The 24,878-nt window shown below is 51.5% G+C and overlaps 1 protein-coding gene across 4 annotated transcripts in view; it reads right to left on the minus strand.

Annotated features, from left to right (window-relative positions):
• Positions 1–10,585: 10,585 nt before the first annotated feature.
• The window catches only part of TNFRSF8 (TNF receptor superfamily member 8), a 64,006-nt gene continuing 49,713 nt past the window's right edge, over positions 10,586–24,878 (minus strand). For all 4 annotated transcript variants that reach the window (XM_072975370.1, XM_006197020.4, XM_072975368.1 and 1 more), the window contains 3 exons: positions 19,638–19,663; positions 17,437–17,644; positions 10,586–13,786 (listed from right to left, as the gene is read on the minus strand). In XM_072975370.1, coding sequence (XP_072831471.1) covers positions 13,542–13,786; positions 17,437–17,644; positions 19,638–19,663 — 479 coding nt within the window. In that variant the 3' untranslated portion in view covers positions 10,586–13,541. The remainder of the gene's footprint in view (positions 13,787–17,436; positions 17,645–19,637; positions 19,664–24,878) is intronic.

Here is a 24,878-nt window from a genome sequence, read left to right on the forward strand (position 1 = left end):
ATCGCATGCCAAGGTCTTTAACTGGATTATGTGGGGTGTGTAAGATCTAAAGGCCCAGTTTCACTTTTCTCCATAGAGTGAGACAGTCTTTCCTACTCCACTGGCAAAACAGCCCATCCTTTAATCACTGATCATAACTACATGGGTCTGTCACTGAACGAATCATTGTGTTCCATTGATCTTCTTGTTCCTGGGCTAGTTCCACATGTTTGTATTAGCAGAGATTTGGCAAATGTTTAGTGCCTGGTAAAGAGTCTCTTTTGCTCTTTTTTGGGGGGGTCTGTCTTTTTTATTGAGGTGTAGTTGATTTACAATATTACTTTCAGGTGTACAGCAAAGCGATTCAGTTATACATATACACACATTTCTTTTCAGATTCTTTTCCATTACAGCTTATTAAGAGAAACTAAATATAGTTCCCTGTGCTATACAGTAGATCCTTGTTGTGTATCTATTTCATATCTAGTAATGTGTATCTGTTAATCACAAACTCCTAATTTATCCCCTCCTTTGGTTTTTCTAAGTTGACTTAATCATACGTGGGTCTTTATTCTTCCATCCACATTTTTAGAATACATCTGTTAAGTTCCTCAAATTCTAGCTCTGATTCTAGCTGAGACTGCACTGAACTGACAGGTGAATGAATTGGGGAGAGAACTGACATCATTGCAGTGTTAATTTCTCCCATCATCAACCTGGTTTACCCTTCATTTATTCAGAGCTTCTTCTGTGGCTTTTAACGGTTTTATTTTTTGCTCTGGGTATTTGAGTGTGGCAGGGTGAAAGCTGTCAGCACTTCTCCCTAACTAGCCACCTCTACGCCTGGGCAATAACTCCAAGCAAGCTGAATGGCAGGAACCATCAGTCACATTATAGATGATTTTCAGCAGTTCATCCGAGTCCACACAGCCAGCAGAATGTGGACACACTCATTAAAATCTGAAGTCTGTTTCCTAAAAGATTTGCCAGACCCCAAGGCAGCAGCCTCTTGTGTTAAGTTGCACCGTGAATCATAAAGAGTTTCCACTTCACAGATGGAGAACTTGAGGTTCTTCATGTGCTCTGAACGCAAGGCTTTCTCCAGGGTTGGTCCTTAAGGAGAGATGGAATTACCAAGCCCATCTCACCCCCTCGCTAGTAGCGCATGCCTACTCGAAATCAGTGGCCTCACCTCTTCAGACAAGCCTAGTCAGGAGGCCAAGGCCATACCTGTCACATCTTTGTGGACCTTCCTAGGGAAAACAGCTTTCCTGAACCTGTCCTCATCTCACCTTTCCCAAAGGTTTCCTCCAAAGTACCTCCCCGAAGGGCTCCCACTTGGACCCGTAGGATGCTCGGGCATAAACAATCTCACGTTGAAATCTGATGCCTTCCTGCTCCTGATGCTGTGCCATCCTTCGAGGTTTCACTTCAGCTCTTTCTCTTCCTTGAAGCCCTCCAGGATCTCTCCAGCCCACAGGGGTCTCGTGCCCTCTCTACATGGGGTCTGTCATTAGAGAAAAAGCACTGCAATGAGCTAAACCAGAGATTCTCAAAGATTTTTGGGCCATAAAACTATATTTAAATGGAATATTAGATGGAAAGATGACTTCGTTCTCTCTGAGTGCCTGGCTGTGTATTCCAGCTCTACTACTCATTGGCTGTGTGACCTTGGACAGGTCACTACACCTCTCTGAGCCCTCGGTTTCCTGATCTATAGAGTGGTAATAATAACGTTACCTACCTCCCAAGGTTGGTGTGAAGAGGAGATGTTATGACACATGACAAGTACCTGGTACATAGTAAGCACCCAATAATGATGACCATTAGGATGGAAATCCAGTTTGCAAAACAGATCCAAGGGTTGCTGCTTCAGCTGAAGAGGGCTAGGGAAGGTTTGCTCCTCACTACCTTGGCTCACTCCTGAGTTACATCCCCAGAATCCTAAAATCCCATGGTCTGGATCAGTGATCTAGAATCCATAAAGTAATGGGAATAGTCTAAAATCTATACTAGGCAAAGGTGGTGCCCTAATACAGCACAGACATTGAGAAGGAGTGGGTCTCGTATGTAAAAGGCCTCTAGAATTTCCATTCAGAATCACCAGAAGTAGGGGCGGGGGTGAGAACAGCTCAGTGGTCGGGCGCGTGCTTGGCATGCAGGAGGTCCCAGGTTCAATCCCCAGTACCTCCATTAAAAAATAATACCAAGAAATAAACCTAATTACCTCCTCCCCACCAAACAAACAAACAAAAAATGGGTACAGCTCAGTGGTGAAGCACATGCTTAGCATGCACGAGGTCCTGGGTTCAAGCTCCAGCACCTCCACTTTAAAAATAATAATAATTAAAAAAAAATTTTTTTAAAGACTCCTCAGAAGCAAATCCCCTCAGTGGGGCCGCCACAGAGCTGGGGTTCACGCTTACAGTCCAAGCTACGGATTTCCGACAATTTGTAACTGTAGGACAGAAATGATTTTAGCAGCGTGAGTTGGGCCGGGAACACATACTGATAACAAAGATAACCGTAAAGTGGGAGGTTTTATCTTATTCATAAATCAAGATAATTCTTACAATTATTTAGAAGGAGGAAAGACACCACAGTGTTTGAAGTGGTTCTAACGGGTGAGGGGATCATGCATAATTTTTATTATTTTCCCTATGCTTTTTTTCTGGTTTTTATTCATTTTTTTCTCAAAAATTACACTTACCTCTCTACATATAAAGGTTTCTAGTTTTTGTTTCAATTTCAAAACATCAGCAACCTGGATGCTACTTCTGATGGCCACTGATGCTCTATCTATGTGACCTCGGGCCCATCTCTCCTCTCCAGGTCTCAGTTTCCCTGTCTGTACTCAGAAAGAGAAGGGCTGCCTGGGGCTTTGAAATCTGGGGGTCACAGATCCCTGTGCACATCACATCAGCCCCATCCCACATCCACTTGCGGCCTCGCGCCTGGCCCACCTGCCCCAGTCGGCCTTCAGCCACATGGAGAGAACATTTTTTCCTCATTAGTGAGAACTTGGCTCAGACTAGGAGTTACCAGAAGCAAGGAGCAAGGAGGGAGTGACAGGGCCGGGGGACAGTTCCCTGCCAGGCTGGACGTGGGGTGGCTCTGGGCCCTTTTCCCTGACACGAAACCCAGCCCTCCCTTTGGGAAAAGCAACTCAGGGAACCCTGCTCATCAGTCACACCGATGTCACTGACCTCATTTCCCCCAAGTTTTCCCTTCCCCAGTTCGAAAGGAAGAAGAAGTAAGTAATTTTCCCCTGCTGCAATTTCCCAATCTTCACTCCTTCGAATATTTACGAGCACATGTCTACTGGCCAGAGCTGGGCAGGGCTGGGTAGGGGTGACTCAGTGAGGACACAACGCCTGCAGAAACTTGGGGACTGGAGGACAGAGGGACCCTGGCTGAGCAGCCCGGGGGCTTCTTGAAATAGGTGACAGTGGCTTGGCCACCTCTAGCTCATCTCTTAGGTGAAGTTTGACAACAGGATCTCATTTCCCAGGAAGTGAGGGGAGCCAGAACCCTGCATATCTTCCCCCAAACCCCCATCAGGCCATCCTGCTGTCCTACCAACTCCACACACAAGTGTTGAGCATCTACTGTGTTCCAGGCGGAATTCTCCTGCCCCTTCGCTCACAGTTCATTGAGACCATGCTCCTGCCACATGCCCAGGTGAGGATCCCAGAAACCTTTAGTTCCTAGGAATGAGTAGTGGCATTTCAAGCTCCAAGAAGTCATTGATTTTGCCATCACCTAGACCTGGGTTCAAGTCCTAGCTCAGGACATTTCCTAGCATGTGACCTTGAACTTGGAGAAATCACTTCATCTCCCTGAGCCCCCATTTCTCATCTACAGAATGGGGGGAATAAGCTGTCTACAGGGATGCTCTAAGTATCAGGGTTTGGGAGTCCACAGTGCCTGGCACATAGTAGGTGCTCAGCAAAGGTAGACTCAGAACTTGATGGTGGCTGTGGAGTGTGCCTCCCCAGCACGGAACCCTGGGTCTCCCCCAGTGCAGGGGAAGGTTTCCCTGTGAAGTTCCCGAAGTGGTCAGCCTCCCTCTTCCCCTTCGCACAAGGAAACCCCCATGGGGCCCCAATTCCACTGCAGTTCCCAAACTCTCCTGAGACTGTTGTAACTCCCCACCAACCGCCTAGCCCAGCCCTTCCACCCTCCCTTCCAGCTCCTGCAGGATCATTTCTGCCTAGGAAGCCGTTTCCGTCACCTCACCCTTTTCTTCCCCAGAGACCTAGAGATCCAAATGCAGACTCACACACACACTCTCATTTTTGACACCGCGATCACAGCTATTCACTTCCCCCGGCATGTTCCAAATTTCTCCCACCTTCCAGACATCTGTCCAACGTGTGCCAGATCCCTAAATCCTGCCTGCACACCTGAGCCACACTAAGGGCAGTACACACCACTGAACTTTCTTTATAGCAGTTACCGCTGGCTAAGGTATCTCTTGTGCTCTTTAGTGTTCCTCTCCCCAAGGGCAGGGCTGTGTCCCCACACCCAGCAGCACATTCAGTTTGAGCTTAATGAATATTTATTTAACAAATGAATGAGTTTAAGCCTTGCAACTTCTCTTAGGTACTCTTATTCAACCGAATTTATAGAGGAGAAAGTGGAGGCCCACCCTCTGGGCTAGATGCCATGCAGTGGGCCCTGGAACCCCACGCTTACCTCCATCACAGCAATGATCACACCCTCAGCCATGGCCTGACTTCAGACCCACCTCCCCAGTTGGGCTCTGTGTTCCTTCACGCAGTTCCTAACACATAGTAGGTGCTTTCTACAGATTTCTTGAGCGCTTGAGTGACTAGAGGAACGGCTGAGAGAGTGAATGCATGAACAAATTTATCTTTTCATGCAGAAATATTTTTTGTTAAGGGAGGGTATAGCTCAGTGGTAGAGTGCCTGCTTAGCACACATGACGTCTTGGGTTCAATTCCTAGGACCTCCAGCAAGAGATAAATAAATAAACCTAATTATCTCCCCCTTCAAATAAACAAAAAACAAACAAATAAAACAAAAGACTACATGTTCTATTTTCTTTTAAAAAAAATTAAACAAACAAAAAGAAATATTTTTTGTGAGGGGTCTGGAACTAGGCCTCAACTCGCTTCATAGTCAGTGCTGTGGGAACTTGAAGGACATAGAGGTCCTGGTCCAGGGTAGTCCTGGAAGGCTTCTGGGAGGAGGAGAAAATTGAGGATAGAGGTTTGGGAGTTGGGGCACTGAGCAGAGATTTCATGGTGGGGATGTGTCCTCATTTGGTGGCTTGAGGGGACACAGTTGGGTTTCAGAGGGGTTTTGGATACAGGACCTGTGGCAGGTAGCAGGCCATGCCTGGGAGGGCCAGATTGGCTGACTTGAGCCTAAATGAAAGTACTGGGGAGCTAGCGAAGTTTCCGTGACAGAATGGCCTGGGCAGAGTTGGACTTTGGAACAGAGCAGTAAACAGGAACCAGGAGGCAGATTCCATTCCCTGTACATTTACTGAGCCCTGTGGATGCCTGGACAATATTCTGCAGGGCCTGGGACGGCAGCATTGGATCCACGGCACAGTGATGACCCCAGCCTGAACTACAATGGAACAGCACGGCCAAGCGATTGAGAACTCGGACTCCAGCCAGATAGCTGGGGTTTGAACCCTGGCTGTACCACTGAGCAGCTGTGTGACCTTGGGCAAGAGACTTAAACACTCTGTGTCTTGGTTTTCTCACCTGTAACATAGGACTAATCATACCAACCACTTCCTAGGGCATTGTGAGGTTTAAATGAAATAGCACAAAAAGCCTCAATAATTGACCTCTTATTGTCTTTCTAACTGATGTGTGACTTCCTGGATGGCAGGGATGGAACTGCCTAAATCTCTTTTGTCAGAGCCCAGCTCACAGGGACACTGGGCTCTCGAGGGAACTTCTGATCAATGCACCTGGCCCAGGGGACCCATCTTGAGAGTCTCCCAGTGTTCACCGGGGGTCTTCCACCTGAAGCGAGGAGCCCTCCCTCCCTCAATGCCTGCCAAGATGTGGGTATTTCCTGACTGAAGTGTCATTTCAGTGAAAAACAATGTCCCTGCGACAGCCTCTTGTTGCATAATCTGCCCACAGCTCTCTGTGACTTCCTGACCTGGCTCTGTGAAGCCCTGGCTGGGGGGGGCCCCTTCCTGCCCCGAAAGGTGCCAGACCCTGTGCCCCTTCTCAGGGGAGGCCCAACAGGACCTCTCGCAGCCTCAGTTTCCCCGTCTGGAAGTGTAGGGCGTTGGGGCTGAATATTTTCAAAAGCCTTAAATGTTCTTAAATCAGACAGATTCTGGCCTTGCCTTACTCTGATTGCAAGGATCCCTGAATGTATAGGTCAGCCCCACGGTCCAGAGCTCACAGTCTGGAGACAAACTTGGATTTGGTTATTTAGCTTTCTTGAGCAGCTCTGGGAACAACAGCGGGGAAATTTTGGGGAGGATGAAAGGAGGCATTATGGGAAGAGTTAAGCACGTGCCTGGCATATTGTAAGATCTCAAATTCTTTGACACGCCTGTTGAGGGGTGGAGTTTGCGTCCCTCCCCTTGAATCTGGGCTCTCTGACTGCTTGACCAATAGTATGTGACAAAAGTGATGCTGGGACCATTTCTGGGCCCAGATTTTAAGAGCCTGGCTGTTTTCATTTCCCCAGCAGTTGTTTGCTCTAGGAACCCCACCACCACGCTGTGAGGAAGCCCAAGCTGTTCCAGGAGAGCCTGTAGAAACCCACAGCCAGCACCTGCTCACGGCTGTCTCCAAAGCATGTTCTCCAGTGTCAGGGGTCCTGGGTGAGCCGGGGTGAACTTTCCTGCCAAGCCCAGGCCAGACTGCAGGCTTGTGAGCAACATAAACACCCAGTGCTATTATAAGTGCTGTTTTGACACAGCAAGAGATTCGTGACATAGCAAGAGAGAACCAGGATCGTTAAATGCGGGGAGCCACTCATGACCTGAGGACTGCCGAGCACAGAACGGTACGGAAAACCCCAAAGTGCTGGCGTCAGGCTCTGAGATTGATCTAGCAGAGACAATCTCTGTCCCGCCACCCCTTTGAAGAAGAATGCACCAGGTGTTCTAAAGCTCTAGGAACATCCAGAGCTATTAAGTCACTGATGACCTTAGAACGGAGAGATACAATCAGCATACAAGTTAGTGATCTCAGTTTACTTGAATAATTACCTTAGTTAGTGATCTTGGTACGCGGGAACATTAACTTTAGTGTATGAGTACTATAGACAATGTTAATCTATAGAACAATATAGGAGTTAATGAGCCCTAAAACAATACCTATGCCTACGTGCAGGAATGCACAAGGTAGCTAGTTGAAATTGTATAAATTAACCGCTGAAAATAAACTCAATGTCCATTCTTGGTCTTGCGTCTTGCAGACTTAGAGTGCGACCCTCTCAACCCCACCTTTTAGTGTCTTCTTTCTTTTCTCAGTCCTGTAGCACAGGTTTCTGGACCTGCTCGTTGTCGGCTGGCTCCGACAGTTAAAGTCAGCTACCAGCCATTCAACGTTTTGGAAAAATGGCGATCAACAACCTTGCCTATAATTATGGTCCCCGTGAAGCTGGGTGGCGAGGTGTATAAAGTGCTTTGGCATTGAGTAAATCCCCGCAGACCGTTTCCCTGCCCCTCATGCAGGATGAGCTACAGAACTTTTGTGACCCAGAGGAAAATGAAAACGTGGGGCCCCTTGTTCGAAAATGATTATTCATTTTTCAGGCAGCGACAGCAGAGCACTTAACCAAGCACGGGTCCTTCTAAGTATGGAACCCTCTGGGACTGTACAGGCCACGTGCAAAGGTGTTCCCCTACAATATTCTTGTCTGATGATGGGAACCCCTTTGGTTCTTGCAACCTTCCTTATAAATAAGAACTCAACTTTCTTACTGAAGTTACTTTTATTAGAACACCAATTTTTTTTTAAAGGAAAAAAGAAAAGGAAGAATGAAAATGCACAAGCAATCTGCTCACTTGGACTAAAGAGTGGTTCCCAGCATCCCAGTCCCCACATCCAGCCAGCGCTGTCTCCACCCTAGAGTTCCAAGCTGGGACCTTGGGCAGAGGTTTACCACCGTGAGGTTGAGTTTTCCCATCTGTAAAATAGGGAGGCTTGTTCTTGATCTGCCTTTCTTCCAGGGATCTTGGGATGGGACAGAGAGTCAAGTGCAAGGAGTTACTGAGAATGTGGCAGGCAGGACAATTGCACAGCACTCCAGCAGTTTCTCTGTCCTGCTGTCCTCCCAGCCCTGTGTCTCCCCAACCTCAGAATCAGAACACCTTTAAGGAAATCAGCTTCCAGAAATAAGACTGTGACTGGGTTAATTCTGTGTCCTTTCTGCCTGGTCACAGGAGTCAGAAAGCCACTTGATCTCAGGCAGGTTTACCTAGCCTCTTGCATGTGTCCCTGCCTCCCCATAAAAAGAGGAATAAAATTGACCTCCTTCTTAAAGGAAACTTTGTTCAGAGGACATAATACCAGGCACTAATTCTGATGTAAACAACCCCAACCACAGAGGCAGCACGGCCGGCCAGGAGGGCTCAGTGGGGGAATTCTAAATCACAGAGTTCAACTCCAGCTCTGGTTCTTCCTGGCTGTGTGACAGTGGGTTGATTGCTTCATCTCTCTGAGCCTCAATTCATAAAAGGGAGTGCTGATACTCAGCCTATTTACCTCTCAGTTATTATTATGAATCCCAAATATGTAAGGAATATAGAAAGGCATTCTTTAAAGCTCATAAAATGCTGCATACAATGATATCATTTACTGAATAGGAAATATGCCCGTCTCCAGGCCAAGGTCTACCTGTCTTACTGCTGAGCCTTACAACCATCTTGGAAGATAATTATTATGTCCATTTTGCAGATTAGGAGACCAAAGGTGAAAGCATTTGAGGGTTTTTCTTGAGGCCGTGTAGCTGAGAACTGCTTTGGGCTGGAGGTTGAACCCTGATGGGCCCATTCCTTCCCCTCCATCAGAAGCTGCAGTAATGAAATGGGATGCAGTCAGGTGCTGGAGGGCTAAGGAGAAAAGGGCAGGTCTCGATGCTAAAAGGACCCACGCCGCACACCAAAACACAAACAAACGCCTCCAGCCTCCCCAGGATCTTTTGGTTTGGTTTTTACTCTCCTGGAAGACACCCAAAGAAAGGGGAACCTGGACTGACTGCCTCCTCACCCCTGCGGTGACATCAGCCGGGGGCCCAGGGCTGCGATGTTAACCAGGAATATAGTCCTAGCTCTCTGCCCTTTCTGAGAAAACACACCCAATTGCCTCCTGGCTGCCAGCAACTGCTGCCTCTTTCCCTGACTTCCCTCTGAAGTAGGTTAAAACAAACTTCGCTGTCCCTGGGTTGCGTTTCACGCCCATTACTGAAAGAATACCAGGATGTTTATTGTTCTAATAGGAAGAAAATAGAGATAAACGTAGACTGATGTTCTTACGATATTTACAATAAAATCCAAGCGCCTTACAATGGTCCAGCAGGCCCTCCATGTGTAATCTGGCCCCGCTGGCCACCTTGCTCACCTCCCTCTCCTGACCGCCCTGATCACTATGTTTCTACCAGGCAACGAGCTTCCTGAACCTCAGGGCCGGGAGCATTCCCACCTCGGGGTCTATGCCATTTCCTTGCCTTCTTGGGATGCTCACAGGTCCTCATCTCGCCCACCTGTCAAGTCACTCAGGTAGAGCGCAAAGGACACCTCCTCCAAGAAGCCCTCCCTGACCACCTGGCTAGAGTTGGCCCTGCCCTCTGGACTCTGTGCCACAGTCCCCTGACTGGGGCTTCTCGTAGCACAGAGCATGATCTGACTCGGGAAGGGCCTTGTTCTCGGATCCAGTTATGCAGTCCTGGGACGGGGGCAGGAGCCCATGGGGGGCTCGCCAGCTTCTCCTTAGGCCCCTTCAAGGAGCTGCCCTAAAGCTTGTGCTAGTCTCACCCTGGCTTCCAGCCAAGGACATTGACACATTAAAGAGTTATTTCTTGGGCCCTGCCTGTGAATCCCTCCCTCCACCCATCCTGACCCCGGCATCTCCCACCCTGCACTTCCCCAGCTGTTAACCCCTTAGAGGACACGGAAAATCAAGGAAGCGGGTGGAAGGAGAGAAGGCACCCAAGAACCTGTGGCCAGAGAGCCGCTTCTCATCTCTGCACAGGTTTTCATTTCTGTTCAGCCCAACACATCAGGCCCTGGGGACCGTGGGACAGAGAAGATGCAGGAGATGCCGTATGGGGTCTTTAGGCTCTCAAGGCTGGGGACGGATGGAGACGGAGAAGGATGCTCTGGAGATTCAGGCTCTTGTTCCATCTTAGGGACTGGCCCTGGCCTTAGAGATTCTAAAAACTAGCGTAGTTTACAACCTACAAGCCTGCCTTGGGAAACAATGGATTTTCTTTGAATGCAATAGCTCCTGTAGTGATACAGGAAAAACGAATGTGGGGCAAGGGGAGGGCTGTGTCCCAGGTCTCGGTTGAGCCCCTGGGACGTGCCCCACCAAGCGTGGGTCCTTGGCTTCATGCAAGAAAGAATTCAAGAGCGAGCCGCAGTTGAGTAAAGGTAGATTTATTTAGAGAGATACATACTGCATAGAGTGCAGGCTGTTTCAGAAGGCGAGAGAAAGGCCACGAGGTGTGGGGGCTGGGTGCTCAGGTTAAAGTAAAAGTAGGTACACATTCCACAGAGTGCGGGCCGTCTCTGAAGACCAGGGAGCCAGTGAGGCCACGAGGCATGGTGTTGCCAGTTTTTATGGGCTCAGTAGCTTCACATGCTAGCAAGTGGGAGGACTATCCCAACTACCCTGGGGAAGGGGCTGGGGTTCCCAGGAATTGGGCCACCGCCCACTCTTTGACCTTTTAAGTCAGCCTTGAAGCTATCATGGTGCCTGTGGGAGTGTCATTCACCATGTTAATATATTACAATGAGCGTATAATGAAACTCAGGGTCTACTGGGAGTCAAACCTCCTGTTGTCTTGAGCCTCAAGACCTACTAGGGGTTGAATCTTCCACCAGTCAGGTGTTAATTGCTGTGTCATTCCTTGAATGGCTGTGCCTTGTCCCCTTCCCTCCTGTCTCAGTAGGACACTAGTCACTTACTGTCACTCCCCAACGGCAAGTGTTCAGGAAAAGGGATGTGCACATGTGGGCAGGTTCCTTACAGCCTGGGAACTGCTACCCTGGGCAGCAGGGGCCTTGTCTGTCTGCCCACCTGGACATCAGAATGGCCAGAGGTTAAGGAGAGGTTCCTCATCACTGGTCAGGGCAGGGGAATTTTCCCTGGCTTTCAGACCCATCACATGACAAGCAGTGGCTGGTTCAACAGCCAGGCTGACTAAGAGGTCTGGGCAGGGGCTGGAGTCCTGTGGATGGGGTGGGTGAGGTCTGACTCTGGCCCTCAGTCTCCTTCCTCCACCCTCCAGGGGAGCCACAGTCAGAGGGGGCCCCAGGCTAGCTGCCTGTGGTGAGGAGCAGGCCCTAACCTGCCTCTGAGTTGTGGCCAGGTAGGCAGGCCGGCCCCTCCCAGCTCTGGCTGGTCGCCTGAGGTTCACATTTACCCCTCAGGCCACTCCCTGACCTCTAAGGCTGGGTCATGCACACTGCTACTTTGTGACTCCCTTTCCCCAAGCGGTGGGGCTGCTCCGCCCAGCCCAGAGGGAGGAGGCCGTGCGGAGACCCGTCTCCGGGATTCCTCCTTCCAATACCCACAGGCAGCCTTAGCACCAAGCCCTTTATCCTGAGGACCCTCAAAGGGTGGGCCTGGGACCAGGCAGCAGGAGTTACACAAAGGGAGTGTCTCCATCCAGCAGTGGGATGGGCTGTCCCAGTAGGTAGAGGGCTTCTAGTCTCCAGAGGCTGGCAGTCTAGAGGTGAAGGGGGATCCCCTATCCTGGGGGCAGAGCGATCGCTTGGACTCTTCTGTTCAGTGGTTCTCAGATACTCCCAATCTCAGGGAGAATTTCCTGAGCCTTATGATTGGTGTTTAAGGGACCTGATGAATTTTTAAAGGATCAAAGTTCTGTGAAGGTCCCTTGGCTGAAAGAATACTTCATTCCATTAACCACGTGTCAATATCCTCAAGTCACAGAGGACAGCCGAGCCCCTACACTGTCCTTGCTCAGGGCGTTTTGGCAAATATGGTCCATCCCACATAAACTTCAGGTGCTGATGTAAACCGGCTCCCAGAGTGTCCAGCCTCTCTCCAACTTTCCCCAAAACATCTGAGTTGTTTCAGAAACTACCCTTGTGATTCCTGACCCAGCCTCAACTTCCTCCCGAGAGCAGTGGGCTGGTGAGGAAACAGCAGCTTTCCGGGGCCTGGCTTCCAGCGGGTAATTCCAGCAGCCTCTGGGCTGCCTGCAACTCCATGCCCGAGATGTGTCACAGCCACTTATTTCCAAAGCCACTTGTTGACATGAGTCTGAAAGCCGAAGCGCAGAAGTCCTGCAGTCCAAGTTGAACTGCTAAAGGCTTTCTTTTCTGGCAGACCGTCCACGTGAAACCATCCACATCCCAGTCATGGGTGCTGAGTGGCTGGAGCCAGAGGCAGGGCCTGGTGCCACCAGGATCTGTGCACATGGCAGACCTAGGGAGATCTTCATTGCCCAGGACAGAGGGCATGGTGCCCACAGGGCAAGCCAGGACCCAAGAAGAGCCCCTGGTTCCCCTTCCCCAAGAGGGCAGGAAGCCCCTAGGCAAAGCAGAGCAGGCCCTTCTCCGGGCAACAGCTGGCCGGGCAGGTCTCCGACCAGAGAGGGGCACCACTGCCGTTGAGGGTCTGCAGATATCTGGGTCCTGAGATGCCTCCTGCGGCAGAGACAGTGACGTGGTCCTCCGCCCTGGGCCCACCATGGAGGCTACAGAACGGAGGACTGGCAGCCCCAGGAGGGTCCCAGCAGCCCGGGCAGGGCTGGAAGCCAGACTGGGGGCTCACGTCCGCACAAAGCAGTGCTGCAGCTGCGGCCAGGACGCGGCAGACGGACGACACCCCATCTCTTGACTTTCCTTTTGACTCAGGAGAAACAACCGCAGGCGCTGGCTCAGTGCCCACAGGGGCCACATTCACAGTAACTGGGGGCAGCTGGCGGGCATCACTCCTGAGGCCACGGCGACAGGAAGAGACACAGGAGTACGTGCCTCGTGGCCTCCCCTCCGCCCTGTGTGTGTGTGTCTGACACCCACGGTTCCAAAGCATCTTCTTGGCAGCAGCAGAAGGCAGGGGGCCCAGTTCCTGCCAACTGTCTGTTGCCCCGACAACCACTGCCATTCAGACGCAGCCCCTTGGGTGTCTCTACTGCGCGGGCCCAGGCTCCCCTGGGGTCTGGGTCAGGGGGCAGCCGGGTGAGGATGCAAGTACAAACCACCAGAACCTCCTGCCTTGACAGGCTGGGCCTACTGCTGGATGCTGGAACCTCAGTTCAGGCCAGACGGGCCTCTGCCACCAGCTTGGTCCCCCCAGCACCACCCTGGCCTCCCAGAGGCACCCGGCTGCCCTCTCTGCCCCCGCCCAGGCCAAGCCTCATTTCCCAGAGTCGGTCGTGGGCAAGGGGTCTTCCTTTCCTTCCTCCTCCACTGAGAACATGACGTCCCCGCAGCTGCCCAGAGGTGGTTCTGTCTCCTGCTCGGGGTAGTGGGGGGCATAGTCCACTTCCAGATCCTCCTCAAACTCAGACCCCGCCGGCCCCACCAGGCCCTGGCCCTCGGGCACCTCGGTCTTCACCGTCCCCACGATCACGGTGTCAGCCTTCATGATGTAGATGTTTTCTGCAAGGCAGAAGGGTGGGGGAGGTGAGGAGACCAGAGCCCCAGCTGGATGGAAGCAAGGAGGCTGAGGAGGGGCCGAGTCCCAGCGCCACCACTCCTGCTGTGTGGCCTCAGGCAGGTGACACAACCTCTCTGATACACAGTAAGCCTTGCCAACTTCACAGGTGTCCTAAGGCTCAAAGGAGATAAAACAGCTAGGAACTGTGTGCTGAGGAGTTAAGGAGCCGCCCACTTATTGAAATGTTCATGATTCTCTCTACCCTTCTGCAGGGCTGGGGCAGGGACAGAGAGAACAGCATCGGGAGAGAACTCGGGGAATGACACCGACACCAACAGCACCGGGGAGCACTCGGAGTTCAGCCTGTGCTGGATGCCATTCCAGACACTTCCCACACGTTAGCTCCTGAATCCTCGCATCTCTTCCACCAGGTAGATAGTCTGTTCTTATCCCCATTTACAGATAAAGAACTTGAAGCCCAGAGACGTTAAATGACCTGCCCAACGTCACCAGGTAGTTAGCAGAAATCCCCAAAGAAACTCCCACCCCGCCCGGCCAGCCTCTCCACTCCTGTCCACGTGCCTAAGGCAGAAACCCGGGGCACACCTTGTCCTGGTGTGCCTGGGATGGTCCTGGTTTTAGCAGTGGAAGCTCCGCATCCCAGGATCTCTTCAGTCCAGGAAAACCCAGTCGGTCACACCCTACAGAAACCACAGCCCTGTTAATAGTCACCGGCAGCCGGTGATTTGGACAGGTTGCAGGGGCCGGTATGTCTCGGTGTTTACTGCCAGTCTCCCGCCTGTGCCTGCAGGGCACGCAAGAGGACCGTTTGTACATACTGCTTGGATGAGTACCCAGCCCAGCCTGTCAGAGGCCTGATCCCCTGTGGTCTTCTGACATCTGCTGCCAGGGCTTTGGAGGCTTAAGGGAGCTAAGTCACCTGCCCAAGAAGCTGGGAAGTGGGGAGCCTGGCCTTCACCTGGGTCAGCTGATTCCAAACACCAGCAGCCCAGCGTCTGATGACCTTGGGCTCAGGGCAGGGTCCCAGCTCCCAGCAGCTCAGCCCTGGGACTCTCTCCGGAGTCTGAATGGGGAAGCTCAAGAGGGAACTTAAGAACTAGGGTAGGGCAAGGAACTCAGGATCCCTGTACCCTCAACCCCCTTGCATAATGCCAGCTTTTCTGTTTTGGTTTTTAATACCTCCAGGAAAGAGAGAAGTATTCAAAACAGAAGTGAGGACTAGAGAGAGGGCTACCAGCTTGAAACTGTGGGCCGGGTGCCCCCCGACACCCCAAAAAAGAGAACAGGGACTCAGGCCCCACCACCCCTCCATCAAGGCCTGCAGGGCCCTTGACCAGAGGGTCTGGCAGAAGATGGGAGCCAGAGGTGGTGAGGGAGAGGGGACTCCAGGAGGTGAGAGAGAGCACAGAGGAGGCCAGACATGGCTACAGGGGATGACAGACAGACAGATGGACAGAAGTAGGGTGTGAGAGAAGCGGGGTGAGTTTGTCCAGGAAGAAGAGGCCAAAGCTGGGGGCCAGACTCTCACCCCCTCACAGTCCTCGGGTCCTGATTCCTGAGGCTCTGTCCCCCATCACAGGGCTACCTTCTCCCCATTTGGGAGGGGGAGGGCCTTCCAGAAGTTGCTTGGACTTCCTGCCCCACCCAGGGCTCCAGAATCCAAGAAAGTTGTCTTGGTGGGGAGGGGTCATGAAGGTGAGGGGCAGGGGCTCCCCTGCCTGGTGCCCAGGGCTAGGGGGTGAGGCGTAATTGGAGTTTGGTCCCCTTGGGAGCTGGACAAAGGGCCGCTCCTCTGGGGAGGTGTCCGGAGGATAAAGGGCTCAGTCTCTTCTGTGTCCCAAGAGAAGCTTCAAGGCCTTCCCTCCCCACCACCTTGCTCATCAGCGAGGCTTAAGTACAGGCCAGGCTGCCCAAGCCCGCCCAGGCCCACCTGGGAGCCTGGTGCCTCCCTCCCCCCTCCCCCCGAGACACTCCCAGGGCCCCACCCCTGCACTTCCAGGCTCTCAGCATGGACTCAAATGTTCAAATTAGGACTTCTTAGGAAATTGGTGGCAATGCCTTTGGTGGTATTTCCCAAAATACATTCTTTGCAAATAAACTTGCTGAAAGCTACAAAACCAAAAGTCTCAGTTTGGTGGCCCTGAAGAGTTCTATCCACCGACACCTACCCCAGAAATGTGGAAGACAAACGCAGATGCCTCTCTGGTACTATCTCAGTGATGGTCAGCCCTCCAGAGAAGGCAGAGACGGGCCCTGCCCCCTGGAGCTCACAGCCAGGTGAGGGGGGCGGGGGGAGCGCTACAGACACAATCACACTGCTGGGTCCTGAGGACTCTAAGCGGGAAGACCCGGGGTCTGGAGGAGCACAGAAGCGGGGCATCTCCTTGACAGGAGATGGAGAGGGCAGGGAAGGCTTCCTAGAGGAGGAGGCAAATAAGAAGGGTCCTCAAGACATCAGGAATTAACTAGTTTCAAAGGCGTGGGCTGTTTCAGGTGAGGAAGCAACTCCCACGGAGCAGCTTAGCTGTGAGAGAAGGCTCCGTGAATCAAGAGGCTGCCAGGGAGCGGGAGGAGCAACCTGTAGGGCTGGGAAGCAGGGGAGTCTGGTGGGGAGCAGGCAGCTTGTCACAGCCTTGAATGCCAGCATAAGAAGCCTGGAATTCATCCTGAAAGTAACAGGGACCCCCTGGAAGATTTCAAGCGGGGCTGTGATAGGGACAGGTCTGCATTTTGGGAGAAACACAGGCTGTAGCAGGAAGGAGAAAAGTGGGAGAGGAGGCAAGGAGGCCCGTGGGTCCCAGTTGGAGAGTGACTGTGGTTCGGGGGCGCGGGCCTCCGGGCCCCACAGCGGGGTGGTGTGGACGAAACAGGGCTTTCGGAGCCCGCCGACATGGGAGTGAGTCTCTGCTCTGCTACTTGGTAGCTGTAGCTGTATGACTGGGGAAAACCACTTCTCCCCTCTGACCTCTGTTTCCCCAATTATAAAAAGGAGGGAAGGACGCCATCCTCAGAATGTGTCAAGAGGTGACATGCGCAGCGCCCCAGTATGTCAGCCAAGCGGCAGCTCTGCTGTCCCTGGCATCTCCCTCCTGTTCCCCTCAGAGGGGCTCTTTGTGGGGGCTGGAGTGGGGTTCACTGCCCCTCTAAGAACAGCAGGCACCAGGCAGACGGAGCCCCCAGCCACCAAGACAACTTCACGTGCATCACTTCACCAATTCTCACAGCGGCCCTGTGACGTCAGAACTATTGCTATTCTAGGCGGAGGGTGCAGCTCAGTGGTAGAGCGCATACTTAGCATGCACGAGGTCCTGGGTTCCATCCCCAGTACCTCCATTTAAAGATACATGAATAAATAAATAATTACCTCCCCCTTACAAAAAAAAAAAAACAACTTCTAAACAACGACTGCTCTTCTTGTTTTATAGAAACATAAACGAGGATGAAGAAGCGGAGCCAGCTGCATGACACCCCTGAGAATGGTTTAACTCCTTCACTAAAAGCATCTCCTACCTGTGCGGGCCGGTGGGGGGACCCACACCTATTCCTCGCTGAGCCTCCGGTCCCCAGGCCTCAGCATCTATCTCCCCCTGCCTTCCGAGCACCCCAGGATGCCTCAGACAGGCTGACTCACCGATCCTGTTGTTGGTATGCTCCGTGGTCCCCCGGGGCTCAGGAAGGTCGGTGGGGGATGAAGGGCTGCTGGCTGGGCTGGCCTCCAGCAGCCGCAGGCTCTCCAGGCCAGCTGGCCCCACGGTGGGGCACATCTCTGCAGCTTGGGGGCTCAGCAACCCCAGCTCCTCTGTGCCCGGCTCTGCCACCGATATGCTCCTGATCAGCTGCTGTGGGCGCAGGGGAGATGGTGCTGATGAAAGATGCCCAGCCTCCCCCAGTATCTGAATCAGGGAGCCCCCGTTTCTTCATCTTCATAGACCCCAGTGAGTCTCCCTCTGCTTTCAAGCCATCATATGAATACCCCGGACTTCTCAGTCTTGTAGCCTGATGACCCTGCATGTGGCGACCCCGTGAAGTCGTGTTGCTTTTAACTCGTGCTGAAGAAGAATGGTGGCCGCATCGCCGACCACGCTGACCATGTGTGTGGCCCTTGCTGTACGTTAACCCTTACAACCACTTCCAACCTTACAATCAAGTGGCTCATATCAGGACCTTCCCCATTCTACAGATCAGGAAACTGAGGCACAGAGGAGTCAAATAATTTGCCCAGGGTTAGTAAGCAAGTGTCCGGAAGCCGAACTCCGGAACGTCGGCATCTCACTCTGGAATTCATGCTCTTTAGCAACGGTCTCTGTGTCGGTGCCAGGCCCACCCCAACTCCCTGGCCCTGACCTCCTGGGACAGCAGTCTTTGATGACAACACTAATGTATTCTTAAAACAGCTATGTCTTCAGGAAAACGTTGGTTGGTTTCGTTTTTGACTTTCATAGGTAAGTGCCAAGGAGGAGTGGCCTCATGAAATGTTCTGATGTAAATACAGTTTACCTCCAGCCTTCAAAATGGAATGAGTCTGAGCAATTCATAAAGTCTAGCTGCGTAATCCTGAATATTCTTTTAAAATAATTTGAAGTCCAAAAGACGGCATTTTTAAACCAGTTGCTGTTAATGCATTGGCCTGCATGGCCACAGATACTTGATTACCATATAAAACATTAAATACCTTTCTCATGAAATTTCTCGGTATTGTAACAGCAACTTGTGTGACCTAAGCCTCTTTGAATGTGATCTCCCGTGATTTGAAACTGAACTCGTACTGTGGCTCCATCTATTATGTTTAAAAATAAAGATGGAAATGTTTCTCATGTGTGAATGTTTGAGTTAAAAGAAAGTAAAGGAAGAATTGATACGTGAAAATAAAATGAGTGAACCATACACACCTGAGACCGGGAGGCATGGAATGGCTTTGTCCTGCATCCCCCCACCCAGCTGCAGAGGGTGGTGCCCCGGCTACCCGCCCCCACCCCCCACCCATCCTCACAGCCCCTGGGAGGCTAGCACACACCAGGGCACCAGGAAAAGCCCAGTGAGGACCTGGTATATGCGCACCGCCCTGGATGGTCACAGGATCAGCAAAGCCCCCCAAACCCCCAGCCACCCAGCGCAGCGCCTGTGCACAGCGAATGCTTCATAAAAGGTCCGTGAAGAGGCTCTTACTAGGAGGCAGCTCAGGGTAACAGTTCAGAGCACTGGCTTTGGAGTCACACAAACCAGGGCTCAAATCCTAGTTGATCTGCTTTCCAACTGTGGGACCACCTTTCCTGTCTGGGCCTCTGTTTCCGCTGTAATACAACGGGAAACCAGTACTGAACTCTGTGCATTGTAAGGACTACCCGGGATAACTTCGAGAAAGCACAAAGCCGGGTGCCGAGGGCTCCATTCGTGATAGCTGAAGTTGCAAAAGTTGCCTCTGGCCTCTGACCTGACATCCCAGCTTTGAGGATGAGATGCCTGGGGGAGGGGAGGAGAAAGGGAAAAATAAACGCAGCCTTTCCCAGACCACACCTGGCACCCAAGCAGCCAGAACCAAGTCCACGGTTTGGCAGGCCCTTCTGGAAGTCCCCAGCGGGCCGAGCCAGGAGCCGAGGCTGCTGTGCGTGCAGATGGGGCTCCCTTTCTCGGACAGGGCCTGGCCAAGGCCCCGCTGTGCTCAGGGCTCCCTCTGTGGGGCAGACTCGCCTGAACTTGCAGGGGGAGCTCGCACCTGGGGCCTGTGGGAGGGGATGGAGCTACCCGGTTGCTCTCAGAACCAGCAGATCTGCTGGGAAAGGAGTCAGGTTTAGGGGCACAAAGCTGGGGTGGGGGCAAGGGGGTACTACTTACTGCAGGGTTCCTCCCGGGCCTGGAATCTGCAAGAAGAAAAAGAGCCGTGACTTCACCAAGGGGGGTCTGTCAGCTGCCTGGCCTGCCCAGCGCCTCCGCCCCTGGGTGGTAACTGGCGCTTGTCAGGTCCTCAGTCTGGAGAACAGTGGATGGGTTTCAGGGCCAGCGCCCATCCCCCGGACCTAGGGCACAGGCGCTCACTTCCCAGCAGCGTTCAGAGAACTGGGGAACCACGTCTCTCCCAGCCACTAATCCCATCAGCCCAGGGACCCCCGCCCAGCACACCCACCCCTACCCACACACAGCAGTGGTTCCGAAGGGGCGCTCACCCCAGCTGGAGCCGAAGAGGCTTCCACCGGGTCAGCAGTTGGTCCCTGGCTGCTGCCACCACCTGGTGACTGCCAGGGGCTGGAGAGGCCAGAACTCCCCCGAGCACCGTGTGAAACTCACAGTGAGGACCCCAGGGCAGGGTGATAGAGAGCCGGTGACGGGTCCTGAGGACATTTTCTAAGCCCCGCTTCGGACATGCCTGAACCTACCCCTTCTGGCTCAGACCAGTGAGGGTTCAATTTTCTATCATGTGTCCCTGAAAGAGCCCAGGCGACCAGCCTGCTCACTGGTCAGCCCAACCCCTGCAATCCTACCCTTTGGGGGGCTCGAGACGCAATGATCCTTAGAGCACAACCGAGATCCTCTCATCCCAAACTCCACCCTCCACTCCAACTTTCCTCTCATATCAAACAGGGCGCCAGGTCATGGCCAAGCAAATGTTGACAGTTAACCACGGCCCGATGGCCACCCAGGAAAGCTGGAGGTGGTGCGCAGGCACCTGTCTATGCCAGGGCGAGCCAACTCCCAAGCGCTGAGCATCCTCTGGGTAGGCACAGCCTCTACGGCTCCCCAGGAGCCCACCTGCGGAGACCCGGCTTTCCTTGCTGTTCTGTGCACAGACCTAACCAGAGAAATCCGCTACGAAGAGGCCAGGATGCCAGCTAAGTTGTCCCCGGAACGCAAGAGTGATCTCAGCTGCTCATCCCTGAGTCCTAGCTGAACCACCCACTGGAGGCCAACCAACCACGATGACACAAACAAGCCTGGCCGTCCGAACCTGTTGTATGGGCACTGGGTCTGTCTGGGGGACACTCTCACCTGTACCTTGTAAACAGCCGTCAGCAGGTGAAGTGTCTAAAGGGGAAATGGACCAGAATAATGGTCAAAAGAAGCACATGTGTACAATGACACAACTCTTGACTCTTGATTTAACAAATCTGGTCACTGCTGCTCCCAGCAAAGCAGTCACCTTGGGAGACCGTGGCTCCTCCCACGAGGTGGCCACTGTCCACTGCCCAAGCTGCCACTCTGAGAAACGGTCTCTGGCTGGAGGCACATTTGTTTAAATGATGTCAGTGAAGCCAAATCTTCACCCCTTGAGAGTGAATTTTCAGTTTTGCAAACAGCCAACGGTGATTGGCAGCAAGTCATTGACAGGGAAAGGGCGGGTGTGTGTGTGACAAAGTAACAAGTCAGCATAAATAAAAATGATAAAATGCAGGCTTGGAGAGGACTTGGGTGAACAGGAATGCAGCTGTTCGTGCCCTGTGAACCAGTTCTCTCTTTCTCAAGAGCCATCTGGCAGTGGAAACCTCACACACTTTGACCCAGTAATCCCTCTTCAGGGACACACCCTCAGGAAATAACTGGAAAGAAAGCCATCAGGCTGCCCCAGCAGTGGTGTTTATAATCACCAACAAAACTGAAAGCAAGCCAGAAGCCAAACAATGAAGCCAGCTCCCTAGTCCTGCAGCAGGCCCCCCCCACTGAGACCCCCATACGACATGCCTTCACCTTTCCCAGCTTAGTCCTCTCAGGGACAGATCATGCCAGCTTTGGAGGGTCTTTATGAAGATTAAATGAGATCTCAAAAGAGAAGGTGCCTCATGATCAGCCACCTTGAGAGGACAGACCCCTGATACGTTGTGATGAAGATGACACTGAACCTGTGTGGTCTTCCTCCCCAAAACCCACGGCTCTGATCTAATCAGGAGGAAAATTTCAGGCAAATTCCAACAGAGGGGCTCCTACACCGTAGCTGACCAGTACCCCTCAAAACCTCCAAGGTCATCAAAAGCAAAGAAAACCAGAAACTGTCACAGGCCAGAGGACCTTAAGAAGACATGACAATCAAATGAAATGTGGTGCCTCCAAAGAAGACATCCAGATGGCCAACAGGCACATGAAAAGATGCTCAGTATCGCTAATTATTAGAGAAACACAAATCAAAACTACAGTGAGGTATCAACTCACACCAGTCAGAATGGTCATCATTAAAAAGTCTACGAATAATAAACGCTGGAGAGGGTGTGGAGAAAAAAGGAACCCTCCTTCACTGCTGGTGGGAATGTAGTTTGGTGCAGCCACTATGGAAAACAGCATGGAGGTTCCTTAAGAAACTAAAAATAGAATTACCATATGATCCAGCATTCCCACCCCTAGGCATATATCTGGAGAAAACTGTAATTCCTAGAGATTATCATATTAAGTGAAGTCAGACAGAGAAAGACAAATATCATATGATATCACTTATATGTGGAATCTTAAAAAAAAATGATACAAATTCTATTTACAAACCAAACACAGACTCACAGACATAGAAAGCAAACTATGGTTACCAAAGGGGAAAGGGCAAGGAGGGATAAATTAGGGGTTGGGGATTAACAGACCCACGTTACTACGTATAAAATAGATAAACAACAAGGACCTACTGTACAGCACAGGGAACTATATTCAATTTCTTGTAATAGTATAATGGAAAAGAATCTGAAAAGAAAAAATATATATGCACGTATATGTATAACTGAATCAGTTTGGTGTTACCTGAAACGAACATTGTAAATCAACTACACTTCAATAAAATTTTTTTAAAAAATAAAATAAAGACTTAAAAAAAATGTCATGTGGTGTCCTGGGTGGGCAGTGAAAGGACACTAGGCAAAACTAAGTAAGTCTGAATAGAGTATTGGCTTCAGATGATAGCAATGTGTCAATGTGGGCTCATTTACTGTGACAAACCTACTGCACTAATGTGAGATGTCCCCAGTAAAGGAAACTGGGTGTGGGCTGTACAGAAACTCTCTGTACTAGCCCCTCAAATTTCCCCTAAGTCTAAAACTTTTCTTAAAAATTGAAGTCTATGCAGATTTTTTAAAATTATTATATAGAAGTTGTAAAACCTCTAACAAAAAGAATATGAAAAGCATTATATATGTATAACTGAATCAGTGTGCTGTACACCAGAAATTAACACAACATTGTAAATCAACTATACTTCAGTTTGAAAAAAAATTAAAATAATTGTTTAAAAATATGCAAAAGGGAGGATGCCCGGGGGCTGCCTAGCACATAGAGGGCTTCCGGATGTCCCTGTGGCTTGACCTTCCATCACATCGAATAGAAGGTCTGCCTTCGATACTGACTCTTGGAAACAAGCCTAAGAAAACATCGAGGTGAAAAGGCAGAATCTGAAAGGTACCGACATCTGCCTGCAGCCGGGCTCCCACCCGCGTGTGGACTTTGATAAAGACGCAGAGTAAATCGTGCCAAGAACAGAGGTCAGATTTCGTAACTGATCTTCCCCTAAAAATGTTGCTTCAGCCTACTGTCTTCATGTATTGTTTCCCTTGCTATCTGGAATAATAATGAGCTTCTCATTAACACGTCCAGCAGCCCAGGGCACAAGTCCAGGGACACACTGGGCATCGGTGCCCCCGCCCCCGGAAGGAGTGCCTGGTGTCCCAGGGCTGCTCTGAAGGCCGCTAAAGTCCAGCACGTGGGTTCTGACGCCCGAGGTATCCATCCCTTCCATCCCCACTGCTCTCCCCTTTCCATCCCACCCCCTCTCTGGCCTGGGGTCCAGCTGCTGTGGGAAGCGGAACAGACCCAAGGAAGGGGTCTGACACCAAGGTTCAGCCAGACATGGGCAACAGGCAACAACACCCCTAGATGCAAAGCCAGGACAGGGCAGGGAAATTGCGGGCTAAGCTGGGAACATCGTGGAGGAAGAGGTGCTCCAAACACAGAAGGACGGGGACAAAAGGCCACAGGAGCCAGCTTGAAGGGGCCCCCACTGGCCTAAGCTGGGACGATTTGAACATCAAATTAAATAATGATGGCAGTAGAGTGAGAGGAGTCCGTGGTCCAGACAGATATAAACATGGAAATGAAGGAAAGTTTGACGAGGCTTCAGTTATTCAGAGCCTCAAAGGACCTCCCTTCAAAATACTTCACAATGACCGAGGAGGAAAGAGGGCTCCATGCGGGAGAAGCCTGGCAGACACCACCCTAATCACGTGCTTGTGGTGAACACACGGAAGAAGGGACAAAAGGCGACCTGGTGGGGGGACCCACACGGAGAGCTGGGTGTCACGCCTGGCATCTTCCTGCCAGAGATGCACCACCTGAATCCAGGGGTGAGGAAGGCGTCAAGCAAACCAACCAAGGCCGGGGCAGCCACCGAATCATTGGCAGAATCTTTCAAAGAGACCAGATCATGACTGTGAAAGGAAAGCCTGCGGAACTGCCCCCGATTGGAGGAGACCGGGGACGCCGCGGCCAACGGCAGCACAAGACCCTGAACGGCATTCTTGTGCTTAAAGAGTGTTATTGAGATAAACGAAGAAACTTGAGTGGAGTCGGAGAATTCGTTGGTGGCAAACGCATCAGGGCGAACTCTCCGATTCTGACGATTTTACTCCAAGCAGTCGTGTGAAATACACACGCAAGCATTCAGGGATGAGAAGGCACTAAGCCAGTAACTGACTCTCAAATGGTTCGGGCAAAACAAGTTTTTGGTACCGTCCTTGAGACTTTTCCAGACATTCGAAATTGTTTCAAAACAAAGAAAAAAGATGTTTTCCAGCGTAAACCTGTCTGAAGTAACAAATGAAGTCATGATCATAGTGTCCTTTAAAATGAGGGGTTAAAAGAAATTCGGTCAGTGTTTCTCAACCACAAGTGACTTACCCCCATGAGGGGACATTTTGCAATATCTGGAGATACTTTGGGCTGTCACAGATGGGAGGTGTCCCTAGTATCTGGTGGGTCTAGGGACCAGGGAAGCTGCCTGGCATCCTGTAACGCATAGGACTGCCTCCACATCAAAGAATTACTCCATCCAGATGTCACTAGTGCTGAGAATGAGAGGCCCTTTATGCAAAACTGTCACTACCAACAAAATCCCTGCTA

The sequence above is a fragment of the Vicugna pacos genome, chromosome 13, assembly GCF_048564905.1.
Source record: "Vicugna pacos chromosome 13, VicPac4, whole genome shotgun sequence".
Classification (NCBI taxonomy): Eukaryota; Metazoa; Chordata; class Mammalia; order Artiodactyla; family Camelidae; genus Vicugna; species Vicugna pacos.